General features: G+C 37.5%; 1 protein-coding gene across 1 annotated transcript; it reads left to right on the forward strand.

Annotated features, from left to right (window-relative positions):
• Positions 1 to 812: 812 nt before the first annotated feature.
• Positions 813 to 7308, forward strand: tmem51a (transmembrane protein 51a). The gene is made up of 3 exons (XM_016461902.1): positions 813 to 1030; positions 2904 to 3367; positions 5834 to 7308. The coding sequence occupies exons 2-3, from the start codon at positions 3009 to 3011 to the stop codon at positions 6234 to 6236; spliced, it is 762 nt and encodes a 253-aa protein (XP_016317388.1). The 5' UTR covers positions 813 to 1030; positions 2904 to 3008; the 3' UTR covers positions 6237 to 7308.
• Positions 7309 to 14055: the final 6747 nt, after the last annotated feature.

Raw genomic sequence — 14055 nt, forward strand, 5'->3', positions numbered from 1 at the left:
GGCTTGTTGTTTGTCATTTCTCCGATCACAAATGCAGACATGGTTTTATGTTTACGCGGCGCGATGCAACGCAATGCGTAAATAGACAGCATAAATCATTATAATCCATAATTATGTCCCCACTGGATGCAACCAATGCCTCGTTTATAATGGGTTTTCATGTTTTTGAATCGTAGCTCCGGGGCATCGTCACAATATGGTAAGGGGCGTAACATTTCCGTCACATTCGGCCAGTCATAACGCACTGGATAGCTGGCCAATCACAGCACACCTCACTTTTCAGACCGATGAGCTTTGTAAAAATCGACGCGTTTCAGAAAGGCGGGGCATAGAGGAGAAACAATAATGTACAGTATGTGGAAAATGTGTTTTTTGAACCTTAAAACGCATAAACACATTTCATTACACCAAATACACAAAATTATGTTATTTTTAGCAACATCATATGACCCCTTTAAACTCCATGTCAAACATAAACTCCATGTCAGCTTCTCCACAGATCTGCAGTCTTCCTAAAGGTTATCAATAATAACTATACAGTAAAAAATAAAAAAGGAGAAAAAAGACTGAAATACGAAAAGATGAATGAAAATAAGATTAAGACTTGGATTTTTAATCAGTTATGAAACTGGAAACCCTGATAGTTTATGATTCTATTTAAAAATAAAGTTTAGATTTTCTCTGTATTATATATGGCGTTCTTATATTAATTACTGTCTGTTTCACTGAAAGCCTCTAAAGTTTTATGGACCATCAGTGTCACAGGATGGGGAAGTTTTGCCCCTCAGAACACATGGGCGGGGCAGGAGCCCGAACAGGTCTGTTAAAGGGTTAATTCTGGACTGCAGGGACAGGAAGATGTTCACGTCTGTGAAACTCAAGGCCAACCCGCTTTAAGACATTCCAATTGAGTTTCTTAAGGAATGTAACAAATGCTCCGGTGTACGTGTGCATCATTGGATTAGAAGTGGTTTTATCCAGCATTTAAACGGGTTTGGTCTCCCAAACAAAAGGAAGGGGATTTGTCTCGGTAAGACTCATTACATTCCCAGTGAACTTGAAGTTTGACTCGTTTGGAACTTTTGTTACTGTTTACATGATTTTACGTAGCGCGTTCGGTTTTTAAGACGCATGACGTGCGCAGCGTAATTTGTTGTTTTAAATGTGTCTATATATTTAATCATATATTTTCAGTTTTTACGCCTTACAATGTGATCGTTCTGTTAAGAATCGCTGTTCCTATCTCTTAGTGTTTAACGGGACGTCTGGTCATTTAAAGTTGCATTAATCTAATCTAATGTTTGCGTTAAAGATATTTAATTCTATAAAGATCGAGATATGTTTTATGTTTCCATTGACAGTTATACACGTTCAAAATATACTCAGATAAGATTTTCAGACGTTGATGCTTGGGACACCAAGAAATAACACTTTGCCCTCATACTTGTCCAAACTTGCATGACTTTATTTCTTGCGTGATGCACAAAAGGAGATTTTTGGCAGAATGTTAAACATCTGACAGCCTTACGGCCATTTACACATTTTTAAACGTTTTTGCATGTTGCATAAAAATTAGGTGCTCAAGTTAAAGTAAATTAAAATAAGTTCGAAACACATCTGGAGAGCTTTTGTCCATTCCCCTTGCATTTCGCATTTTTAATCATAAAAGCCTATTCTGTGTGAACTCCCCCTTGGGTGTCATTTTGAGTACTGTAAATGATTACATAATTTTTGGGTGAACTATTGCTAAGTTCACTGATGCTGGAATGCGAGTGTACTTTTCCCTCTAAGATACAGCTTCCATCTGAAATTCTGTATGTCGTTATAGTTTCTGGGCCCCAGGTTGCCTTGAGCTCCCTCAGCTGAACCATTTCTCCCTTGTAATGTGAATTTATGTGGCACTATTTTTTTCCCTTGACTAATCTGGCTACAGTGGCTTTTGTGAGAGAAGGAAATTCCTGCCATTCCCCAGTGAGGATTCACTATCATAATTTTTATCTGTCTGCATGCTTAGACGTGCTAGGTAAATTCTATGTTATGTATCTATTTCAGGCATGTACACTTACTAAACCTTGTTTATGTGTGAAGGAAATTACATTGAACAAGTCAGATGTGCCGCAATGAAATTATGTCTGTCCATCGAGATTTTAAATACTCTGCTGGAATACAAAGACAAAGCTCATGAGCAACTGCCCACATTTTTCCATACACACAGCATAACTGATGAGTCACAGCTCAAGGAAATAATTCCATTATAAACTACCTGGCTCTGCATGTACAAGATTTACACTGATCTGGGAGCATGACTTAATGTTGCTACCATGCTGAGAAATGATTATGGGTGCGGTAAGAGGGCTTATCCCAGACCTGCCTGTACAGATAACCAATACCAGGAGCTGTGTTGGCATGACACAGCAGAGTTATGATGAGCTTTCTTTAGTGTGTGTTTGTCTATTAAATAATAACACATTGTTGGTAAAGACATTTTTGGAGTTTGGAGCTGCCTGGTTTTCACTCTAACATACACCTTCCAGAGCAGAGATGAAATTTCACCAAAGTCCGTGAACTCTCTCACTTCACTCTTGAATCAAACTCTTTCTTCCATTTTAATGCACCTGTAACTAAAGCTCAGTTGAAGGGGCACCTGCTTAATCTCATGGAAGGAAGTTAGGCAAGCCTAACATCATGTCTACTGATGTGTGTGCACAATAAATATGCTTTGATAAAAACCTTATCACTGCTTAAGCACAGGCTGGGTTATGCTATTTTCACACAGGCTTTATCAAGGGACTGGGCCTGGATCTTGGACGTTGATTGATATATAAGACTCTTTTATGATAGTCTGTCTTGATTATTCAATCACTTTTCTGCTGATTCACCTTTGTTTGAATTTCTGTTCACAGAGGGGGGTCAGTGCTCCAGAAAAGACAGGAAAAATTGGATAAGGTTTTTAGGCATTTCGACAGGCACAGGATGACAAACAACATATCCAGAGGAGATTCGAGTCCATGGTAAGGTTTGGAAGCATGTCCTACAGTGACCAGACTCCACCCAGCCCCAGCAGGACCAGCGGCAGTAACTCTGGGGCACAGTATGCTACTGCTGCACTGGGCGTGGGCCTCATCGCTCTGGGGATAGTCATGATTGTGTGGAACGTGGTGCCGGCAGGGTCCGGAGGGAACAGCTCCAGACCTGGCATGGATCAAGGTCAAGTTCGGGAGACCTCATCGGTGGCGTTCGTCCTAGTAGGGGGAGGAGTGGCGCTTCTGCTGCTGTCTGTGTGTCTGAGTGTACGGAACAAACAGCAGGCGGCCAGGGGACAGGAAGCCGGCAGTACACCTGCTAACACACAGGAGGAGGGGGCTACGTGAGTACATACTGTTAAATACACACTCAGGTGCAGCCACATTCTTACATTTTATGATGGTAAATAGGCCAATGACGTACGTGGCTGACGTGTTTTGTTTTGTTTTTTTGTCCTGTTAATGTTTTCAAAAACACATAAAATATAATTCACACATACAGTGACTTGAATACACTTCATGATTTTTTGGAAGATTCTAAATTAACTTAACATTAAATTAAATTAACATTCTTTTTTATTGTATTATTTTATGATGTCATATAGACCAATTTGGAGTAGACGTCACAGTTATGTCACTTGCTGCTGCGCGCACATAGTGGTGGCAGAAAAACACTGGTAACAAGTGGAGGGAAAATGGATCAAATTTATGGAATAAGAGGCAAAAATTATTTTTGTGCCTTTGGATGTCAGAATCGGAATGCAAATCATTTTTATAGAATGCTGTCGTCAAAGACGCCATTTAAAGCTAAACGCAGACGTTTAAATGGACAGACTATGGATGAAAACTTTATTTGACCCTTTATTTGACCCTCTAACTCTAACACTTTCTATTCTATTTTAATTCTACTTTATCTATATTTATCTTTAAAAAAAAAAACAAAAAAAAACTAGCTTTCTATTTTTTCTATTCTATCTATTTGTTTTTCTTTGTTTGTGTGTGTGTGTATATATATATATATATATATACAGTGGGTACGGAAAGTATTCAGACCCCCTTAAATTTTTCACTCTTTGTTATATTGCAGCCATTACTTTTAAAGCATAAATTTGATTTAAACAATAGATCTACATAATATTCACATATACAGTTCATAGGAGACAGATTGTATTAGCCATATAGTTAAAGCATGAAATATTATTTAAACCTATTATTATTAACATTTTACATAAGATTTATTTATTTTATGTCACAATTCTGACTTTTTTTTCACAGATGCAAGTTTACATCTCCTAGTTCGGACTTTATAACTCGATTTAACTCAACAATAGTGAGTTTGACAATTCTGAGGAAAAAAAGCCAGAAGGATAATCATGATTCTCAGACGAGGGGAAAAGAAAGAATGACGAGTTGTTTTTGCTTATCAGAATTGTGAGATATAATCTCGGAATTGCGAGAATAAAGTCAGAATTTTGAAATATAAACTCAAATTTTCCTCTTTTTTTATTCTTTTATTCTTCCATAGACCATAGATATCCTTCCATAGAAATTCTTCCATAGACTGGTACTTGAAAACTGTCATTTTCTGCCACCCCGATAGGCTCCGCCCACAAAAAAGTCATCATAATGAAAATAATGCCCCATGCAAATAATGAAATTCTTTATTAAACATTATTAAGTAGTTTTGCATAATCTTGTATTACAGTGTATTAGAAAAAGGTTTTAACAAAGCTGCTTTGCTGCTGATTAATATTTGAAAAACTTTGTCTGCCAAATCCAACCAACATGCAGGAAAAAAGAAACAGGACATGATATCATAAAGAGGACCCCTGCAGACCCTCATGACTGTCTCTGTGTCTCATTTTGAAGGCTGTATGTGTCATCAAGGATGTCTCGTTTTTAGAAAAGTAACCATTATAAGGTTGTCTCTTAGTCCTCTTGAGGCGTAAATTATTGTATTTTCTTTCTGACTTTGGAATGTAGTGGTTACTTTTCTTAAATGAGGCAACCTCAATGACACATACAGCTGACAAATAACCTCCAGAGGACACAAACTTTGTAATCAAAGACAGATTGTGTGTCAAGGACAAGAAGTCTCGTCAAATGTTTTATAATTTGGCATGGTTGGTTCAGGTTGTAAAATGTTGTGTGGTGACTCCCAAAGAATTACTAGGATTTTGTGAATTAATAACATTTTTATTGTGTACATAAATATATGTTAATGATGTGTACATTAACATATATTTAAGGTACAAACAAAATACTCTTACACCACATGGCATTTTAGTTTTTGAAAGAAGTCTCTTATGCTCACCAAGGCTGCATTTATTTGATCACAACCACATTAAAGAGTAATATTGTGTAGTATTGCTACAATTTAAAATAACTGTTTTCTATTTGCATATATTTTAAAAAGTTAAATAAACGTTAAATAAATAAACATTTATTCCTCTGACGGCAAAGCTGAATTTTCAGCATCATTACTCCAGTCTTCAGTGTCACATGATACTTCAGAAATCATTCTAATATGATGATTTTTTTATTTTTTTGCTCCAGAAAGATTTCTTATTATTATCAATGTTGAAAACAGTTGTGCTGCTTAATATTTTTGTGGATACCATTGTTTTTTTCAGGATTCTTTTTGTAACAACGTTTGTCACTTTTAATCAATTTAATGCATCCTTGCTGAATAAAAGTATTAAGCATTGATTAAGTCTTACTGACCCCAAATATTTTGAATGATCGTTTGAACAATAATGAGCTGAATATGCTGTGTATGGTTGTAAATGTGCATTTATTTTTGCTTCTAGGGTGGAACAACTAGCTCAAAACTACACAGTTCCCACTTACGAGGAGGTGGTAATGAGTGGCCAGTATCCCATCAGTCAGTCCTCAGAGCGACACAACAGCATCACCCCGCTGCCAGCCTATGAGGAGCTAGAGGAAGATCAGCACACTGTGGAAGATGGATTCAGCCCAGCACGCAGACCTTCATCCCAAATCGACCCCAGCACTGGAGCGGGTGGCCGAAGAAACAGCCGGCCCGGGAGCAAGCTGATTCCCCTTAAAATTAGGCGCATAAAATCTGACAACCTAAGAAGGAAAAGCTTAAGCGATATCCAGCAGACTAACGTGTTCACCATCGAACCCCTCACACCGCCTCCACAGTATGACGAAAAGCTCCCTCCACTTCCTACAGACTCACAGCAGTGAGGCATGCTGGAGGTTTACACTAACACTGCAGTGTGACGAAGTGTGACTACCTCTTTTACAAATTACTACTACACTGAACTTCATATTACTCCTCTGGAACGGATGTGCCACTATCAGCAGCACAGAGGAGGCAGTAGTTTGGAAAGGGGAGAGCCTTCATTATGTCTTCCTGTGTTTGCTGAATATTTCCTTGTAGCAAAAAAAAAAAAATAAAATTAATAAAAATAAAAAATCATTTAATAAAAAAGTTGCAGCTGACTGGATTAAGACTGAACTGGATTTTTGAAAGATGTTTACTGACCCACTGCTGGTATTTATATAGGATGGTCTTGTTTTTGCTGTCGAACTTGAAATTCAGCATCCAAGCTGTCTAGACCTTTATTTCATAGGATGTCCATTACAATTTCAGAAGAAATGTGAAACTGTAAACTGTGAGTCACAGCACTATTACGTTTTTTTGCACTGATATTTGTTTGTGTCGGGTGTGAGTGCATGTGATGTTTTTTGTAAATTTTCCAAGAACTTTGCTTTGGTTCTTGTGTTGGCTTTAACTTTCAGTGTTTGTGTGTAAGTATGGTTGTTCTTAGTGACCTTGTTGCCGGAGTGACAAAGCGTGAGGTCATCAGTATGTGTCTCTCCTCATGGTTTACCACACAGAGAAGTTCTTTGACCCCGCAGCTGCCTTATATCACTCTCTCACCAACACACACCACCAGACACAGAGAATTTCTTGTCTCCCTTTTTCACTAACTAGGATACACAAACACTCAGTCTTTTCATCCCTTTATTTTTAACTTTTAATGTTGATTTGTGTAAAGACAACTGATTTTCTCATTGGGCAGCTGTGGCATCTCCATGCTGTGAGGTTGAAGCTCCCAGTCATCTGTCTGCACTTGCATTACTGCTCTAAACACTCCAGGATTTTCACATTAAGACACACTTGTAGCTGGTTATTAATGAAATCAGTGTTTATGTTTCTGGAAATTTTGCTGATGCCTCTTCAGTTTAAGACAGACATGGATGGAAAAAATGTTGCTGAATCTCATGTGCTATTTAATATGTTTCTTCTGTTTTGTTTTTTTTTCTATTTTGTTATATTCTGTTTATAATTGTAAACAATTTGACAATTTGACAAATACATCCACAAATACATTTGTGGATGTATTTGATTTAGAATATTAAAAAAAAAATATAAAAAAAAAAGGGATAATATTTATACTTAAAAATAAAGTGTGTGTGTGTGTGAAAGAGAATCAGAATAAATTGTATCATCTAGAGCGCTTCCTGTATTTTAGAAAGATCAAAATGAATAAAAAAAATTTGATATTAGTCATTTTAGAAATGAAATTGTTTGATATGTTTTGAATCTCTATTCAAGTTTGTTACCTTAAAAGGAAAAAATAAAGATGTGACACGAGGAAGGATTTCATTTTGGTTTATAAATTCTCTAAAAAAATATTGTCAATTTCCATCCTGAACTGATGTATTAAATTCACACCCTAACCTTCATAAAGTGGACTGTGATTCATCCAGTAACAGAGTCAGTTCACTATAAAGATTCATTCATTTTTGTTTACTAATTTGTTCAATGATCCTTGCTGTAGGATGAGTGAGTCATTGAATCATTCACTCAACCGATGCGGTCAGTGAAAGGCCTATCCCTTCAGTAGGTTCGACCAATCAAACACGCCTTCAGAACTGTACTCGAATGCTATTGGTCGAGCTGTATCCAGGCAGGAAAGGAGCAACGCATTCAGGCGTGAGTGAGAGCATTCGGTGAATAGAAAAAGTCACGTTATAAGTTAGTTTGATTTTGAATTTAATAACTTAAATGCTCGATTTGGATGTAGATTGGTATAAATATACTATAGATCTACTGTTTAACCATAAAACCTGCTGCTTTAAGACCTTGCAAGTAAGTGAATTACAGACTTTCTGAACTGCCAGTAAACTACCATGCCAATGACACGCACATTTTACAATGTTGCTATTTATTTGTTTTAATATCAGCATTAACTAACTTTTATTTTACAGGGATTGTGCTGCAGATATTCAATAACAAAGTAATGTAAAGTAGTAATCTGATTTTATACATAGACCCAGACTGTATAGGGTTTAAACGCTGAACATGTAACCCCTCTCTCCCGGGTCCTCACCGCCACACCTCGTTCTTGCTCCGAGTGGGTCTCCGGTATGGGAGACGGACGCACTAACATGGAGGCTAAAGACTGCAGCCTCTAGCGTCAGTCGCTAGTGCATCTCTTTGAGATCAGGGGAGTGAGGTTTACCTGAACAGCACTTACTCGCTGGCCTCTGTTACACTCACCCCCCTAATCCTCACTCCCATCCGGGTCACGGCACCAATGTAACCCCTCTCTCCCGGGTCCTCACCGCCACACCTCGTTCTTGCTCCGAGTGGGTCTCCGGTATGGAAGACGGACGCACTAACATGGAGGCTAAAGCCTGCAGCCTCTAGCGTCAGTCACTAGTGCGTCTCTTGAGATCAGGGGAGTGAGGTTTACCTGCACAGCACTTACTCGCTGGCCTCCGTTACAAACACACATGCTACTATTAATAGATGTGAGATAGAAGTAATTAAACAGTGACTTTCACCCGCATTATTGTTTTATTCGGATCTTATGATAAAATTTATCTCTCTGATGTTTTGATGCTGGTAGTGTAGTAAAGGAGGAGTATTTACCCTAGACATGAATGAAACAACTATTGTAGTTGTCGAGGAAGGGCCCTTTTTCCATTTGTTTTCCATATGTTTTTAAGGATAAAGCAATAGGATCTGTCAGTCATAATGTCACTGAAATAAGATCTGGTCAATTTGAACACACCTGGAAGCATTGACTTCTTGACCTTTGACTGGGGTAAAGACAGATTTTGTTAGGAGGAAGGAAGAGGAGCCTAGTCTTGTCAAGATTAAAGTGATATGTCCATGGGGCATGCAGAGATCCTCGGTATAGAGGTGTGAGAAGTTTCAGGAGCACATCTCCTCAAGTCCTATGGAAGACTGTTTCCACCACGGAATAAAAAATAATAAAAAAGGTAATTGCGACTTTTTATTTAACAATTCTGAGATTTTTTTCTGGCAATTCTCAGTTTGCATCTCACAATTCAGACTTGTTTTCTCAGAATTAAACTCACAATTCTGAGAAGCGCAACTGGGAGAAAAATACTTTTTTATTATTTTTTCTGTCAGAAACAAGAAAATGTCAGTAGTTTATACGGTATCTCTCAATTCTGCTGTTTTTCTCAGAATTATGAGTCTACAGTATATCACATAGTTCTGTGTTTATTTTGAGAAAAAATATTCGCAAAACCTTTTTTTTTCATGGCAAAAAAAACCGTCTCAGGTTACTTATGTAACCATGGTTCCCTGAGTAGGGAACGAGACACTGCGTCCTCTAGGGGTCGCTATGTGGGACGCCTCGTCGTGACCCGTGTCTGAAGCATACATTGAAAAAACACCAACTCGTTGGCCGGCGACAGCCATGACGTCACTACCGGTGCGACTATAGTATAAATAGGCGCCGGGAGCACACATCATTCACTTCTTCGTCTGAAGCTTGCGTCCGCAGCATGGCAAGAAACCTAGAGGACGCAGTGTCACGTTCCCTACTCAGGGAACCATGGTTACATAAGTAACCTGAGACATTCCCTTTCATGGGAACTTCGAACTGCGTCCTCTAGGGGTCGCTATGGGGAACGGTATACCCATGCCACCATGCTGAGGGGAGTGCATGCCAGAACCATGGCGAGCACTAAGTACCAACTCTACCATATTGCTATGGGAGTTGCCCCTGGGACATTAGACTGCTGTCAGTGACGTTATTCCCTACGGCCAAAGGCCTAGGCTACATACGGTAGTGACGTCATGGCTGTCGCCGGCCAACGAGTTGGTATTTTTTCAATGTATGCTTCAGACACGGGTCACGACGAGGCGTCCCCCATAGAGACCCCTAGAGGACACAGTTCGAAGTTCCCATGAAAGGGAACGGGCTTCCATATGAGTCCTGCCTACCAACTCTGCTCAGTATTGTTGCCAGGGGTGCAACAAGTTTATTTGAAGTGGGTATGCAAACAAATACAGCTTAGTGTGTATTTGTATATTGTTGTATTTCACTATAATGTGACAGATGTTTTGCCAGTAGCAATTTATAAATTAATTTTAATTATTTTTGCTAAGGCTTAAAGAAGGTTGTGCACAAGCTAAAGCAATTGCCTTGGAGATTTTTGAGATAATTGTCTTTTATTCAGAATGATCCCATTAAAAGTGTCGTAATAGTCTTTCTGTTTTTTCATATAAAGTATCTCATTACTATTTCGGGTGAAAACTTGCTGAAAAGTGCATGAGTAAGAAATTGTGAGCAGTGTGTGAGTGAACTGAATGAATCAAACTAAATTGCGAACAAATTCAGACCTTTTCGCAAATCTGTTCACCAGATCAAAAGAGTGATTTATTTGCAAATCTGGCATCATTAGTTCTGGTCCTAAACAGCATATAGAAAAAACACACAACATGCTTGCTGAAATATTATCATTGAAAATTGTTCTCATATTGGTATATGGTCATCTCCATTGCCAGAGATGTATTTATCAGTAATATTGTACTGGGTTCAAGCGATATTTCACTGGGGTTCATGCCCAAGTAAAAAGGAACAAGTGACACCCCTGGTGTTATATGGCAAGCCGTTTTAACATTTAATCTATAAACCGCACTAGTATCTAATTTAATGTTACTAGTACTTATTTTTTAGATACTAGTATCTTTTCCATTAAGTACTAGTACTTATTCATTACTACTAGTGCTTATTCTTTAGGTACTAGTGCTTGTTCTTTACGTACTAGTGTTTTTGTAAAGTTACTAGTACTTATTCATTAGATACTAGTACTTAATCAGTAGATACTAGAACTTATTCATTAGATACTAGTGCTTATTTATTAGGTACTAGTACTTATTAATTAGATACTAGTACTTATTTATTAGGTACTAGTACTTATTCTTATTTTTTAGAAACTAGTACTCATTCATTAGATACTAGTACCTATTAAATAGATGCTAGTACTTATTCAATAGATACTAGTACAAATTGATTAGATACTAGCACTTATTCGAAATGTTACTAGTATGATTTTTTATTTTACTAGTACATTTTTTAATTGAACTCTACTGTAGCCATTTGGACTAGTCATAACATAAGACAAGTAAAAAAGCAGATCTGACTAGTAAGATAAGAATTGTTACTAGTAGTAATTACAAAAGATACTAGTGTCTAATAAATAAGTACTAGTACCTAATGAATAACTACTAGTATCTATTAAATAGGTACTAGTATCTAATGAATAAGTACCAGTATCTAAAAAATAAGTACTAGTATCTTTAAATTAGCTACTAGTGCTGTTTATAGATTAAATGTTAAAACGGCTTTCCATATAAGTACTAGTATCTAATGAATGCTTACTAGTAATATTTAGATAGATACTAGTCACTATTGCAATAATTACTAGTCAGAAATTAAAAGATGATATCGAAAACAAAATAACTACGTCTCCTTGTTCATTTGGAGATATCTTCAACCTCATAAAGAACTAGTGAGAATGTATTTGGAGATATCTTAATTTAAACAGATCATTACATAAACATGAGTACCTCTCCACCATCCAATCAGAGTCCACATGGTAATACAAACCATTAATATGCAGAATTAATTTGATTGTTAAGGCTAGCTGGCTTTGTATGTTAGCCTATCTTGCTAATTGGTTTTCCATGAAAACACAAGGAAAGATTACAAACCTGTTTTCCAACAAAAGTATAGTAGCTAAAGAATAAGCACTAGTACCTAATGAATAAGTATTAGTACTTAATGGAAAAGATACTAGTATCTAAAAAATAAGTACTAGTACCATGAAAATAGATACTAGTACGGCTTATAGATTAAATGTTACAACGGCTTTCCATAGGTGTTACAGCTAAAGTCCAGAAAAGCAAAGAAAGTCCGTTCAAGAAAGCTGCTGTCATCTGTAATATGTCATTCATCCAGTAGGTGGCAGTGCATTCACACCAGAGCAATACACTCGAATGAATTACAGTGTACTGTGACAGCATAGTCAGTTTTAATCCGCTTTCTTGGGAGAAACAAATGGCATTGTGTATCTCTGTCTCCCAGCCCCAGCAAAAACCCCGTTAAATGAAAAAAGAACAGAAAGCAACGGGGGAGGAAATGGAAGACTGTACTGCATTGTGGCATATTCAACACTGTGGGTAGAATGTTTTGTCCTCTTTACGTACTGTGTCCCATTCTTTAGCGTTAGCTCTCTTGTTTAAGTGTGTGTGTGTGTGTGTGTGTGTGTGTGTGTGTGTGTGTGTGTGTGGAGGGTGGGATTAGTGGCAAGTGCCCACCAGAATCAAACAGGACTCTGCCAAAGGAATCTCTTCCCTCCCAGCCCAAACTTCAAAAACTTGTGAGGTCATACTGTGTGAGATATGAGATGCTGTGGGGAATTCAGACACACTGACCAACACTGTGGTCAGTGGAAGACACAATCTCTCTCTCTGCCTTTCTCTCTCTTTCTGTAAGTCTCAGAGGAGCATAAAGAGCTGTTGTAAGTAGTTTAATGTGCTCAGCATGATTGCTAGTGAGGAAAACCACACACATGCTCAGAGTGAGTTACAGCTTTGATTTAATCTGAGGAAACACCAAGACACTGGTTATAGAAGTAAATGTTCACACATTTGATGTTTATTACTGTATTCATACCTGCATATAGAAAACAGTACACTATTAATTTGTGCTTTATATTAAAATGTACATTAAATGTATTTATTAAATACGGAGTGTGTTTTGTGATGGACGATGCGTGTATATATATATATGTGTGTGTGTGTGTGTGTGGCAAAAGAGCTTGTAATGTTACAAAAAAAAACATGTAGCTGTTTCAAATAAATGCTTATGCTTTTATTCTGTGAATCAAAGAATACTGAAAAACAAAAACAAATACTAAGCAGCACAATTGTTTTCAACATACTGTATCTTTGATCAAATAAATGCAGCTTTGGAGAGCATGAGATAGTATACAAATATACAAAATATATAAAAGTGTATGTTAAAAAACATTTACTCTTAAATATAAAGGTTCTTTATTGGCATTGATGTTCCATGAAGAATCTTTAACATCCATAAAACCTTTCTATTCATTATTTTTAGTTGAAATAGGTTCTTTAGATTTAACTGTTCACTGAAAGATTCTTTAAGGAACCCAAAATGATTTTTCTATGGCATCACTTTGAATAAACCCTTTTGGAACCTATATTTTTCAGTTTATATTTTCCGCTAACTCCATCTCAGTACATCTGCATATTTATTGTGTGCCGTTTTGTTCATTGTAATCTTTGGAACAACTTTGCAAGTAACACTCCTCAAACATGCAGCCAGTGAACTCTGTTTTGACTGTCCTGATTCAGCCTTCATTTCACTCGTCTATGAGCTGCTCTCCGTCCTCTCTCTTTGTCTCCTGAGCTTGAGAACAGAAAGACTGAACATTCACACAGGCCTGAAGAGCAGTTTAGAGGGGAGGGCAGCTTTAAAAAGCTCTTTTCAGTTTTGACAACATCCTCTGCTTTATTTTGCTCATTTTGTGTGCACTCCACCTCTCCCGTTCCCTCCATCCCTTTTCATCCTTTGATTTCGTTCTGCCTTTCTTCTCTCCATCCACAGGCTCTTTATCCTTTCTTTTTTCCACCAGGTGACGCACTGCAAACACAATACAGCTGAAGAGGAAGAAAGACGGATGACTTTTGACTGCCGCCTCC

The sequence above is a fragment of the Sinocyclocheilus anshuiensis genome, unplaced genomic scaffold (genome assembly GCF_001515605.1).
Source record: "Sinocyclocheilus anshuiensis isolate Anshui unplaced genomic scaffold, SAMN03320099.WGS_v1.1 scaffold80, whole genome shotgun sequence".
NCBI lineage: Eukaryota > Metazoa > Chordata > Actinopteri > Cypriniformes > Cyprinidae > Sinocyclocheilus > Sinocyclocheilus anshuiensis.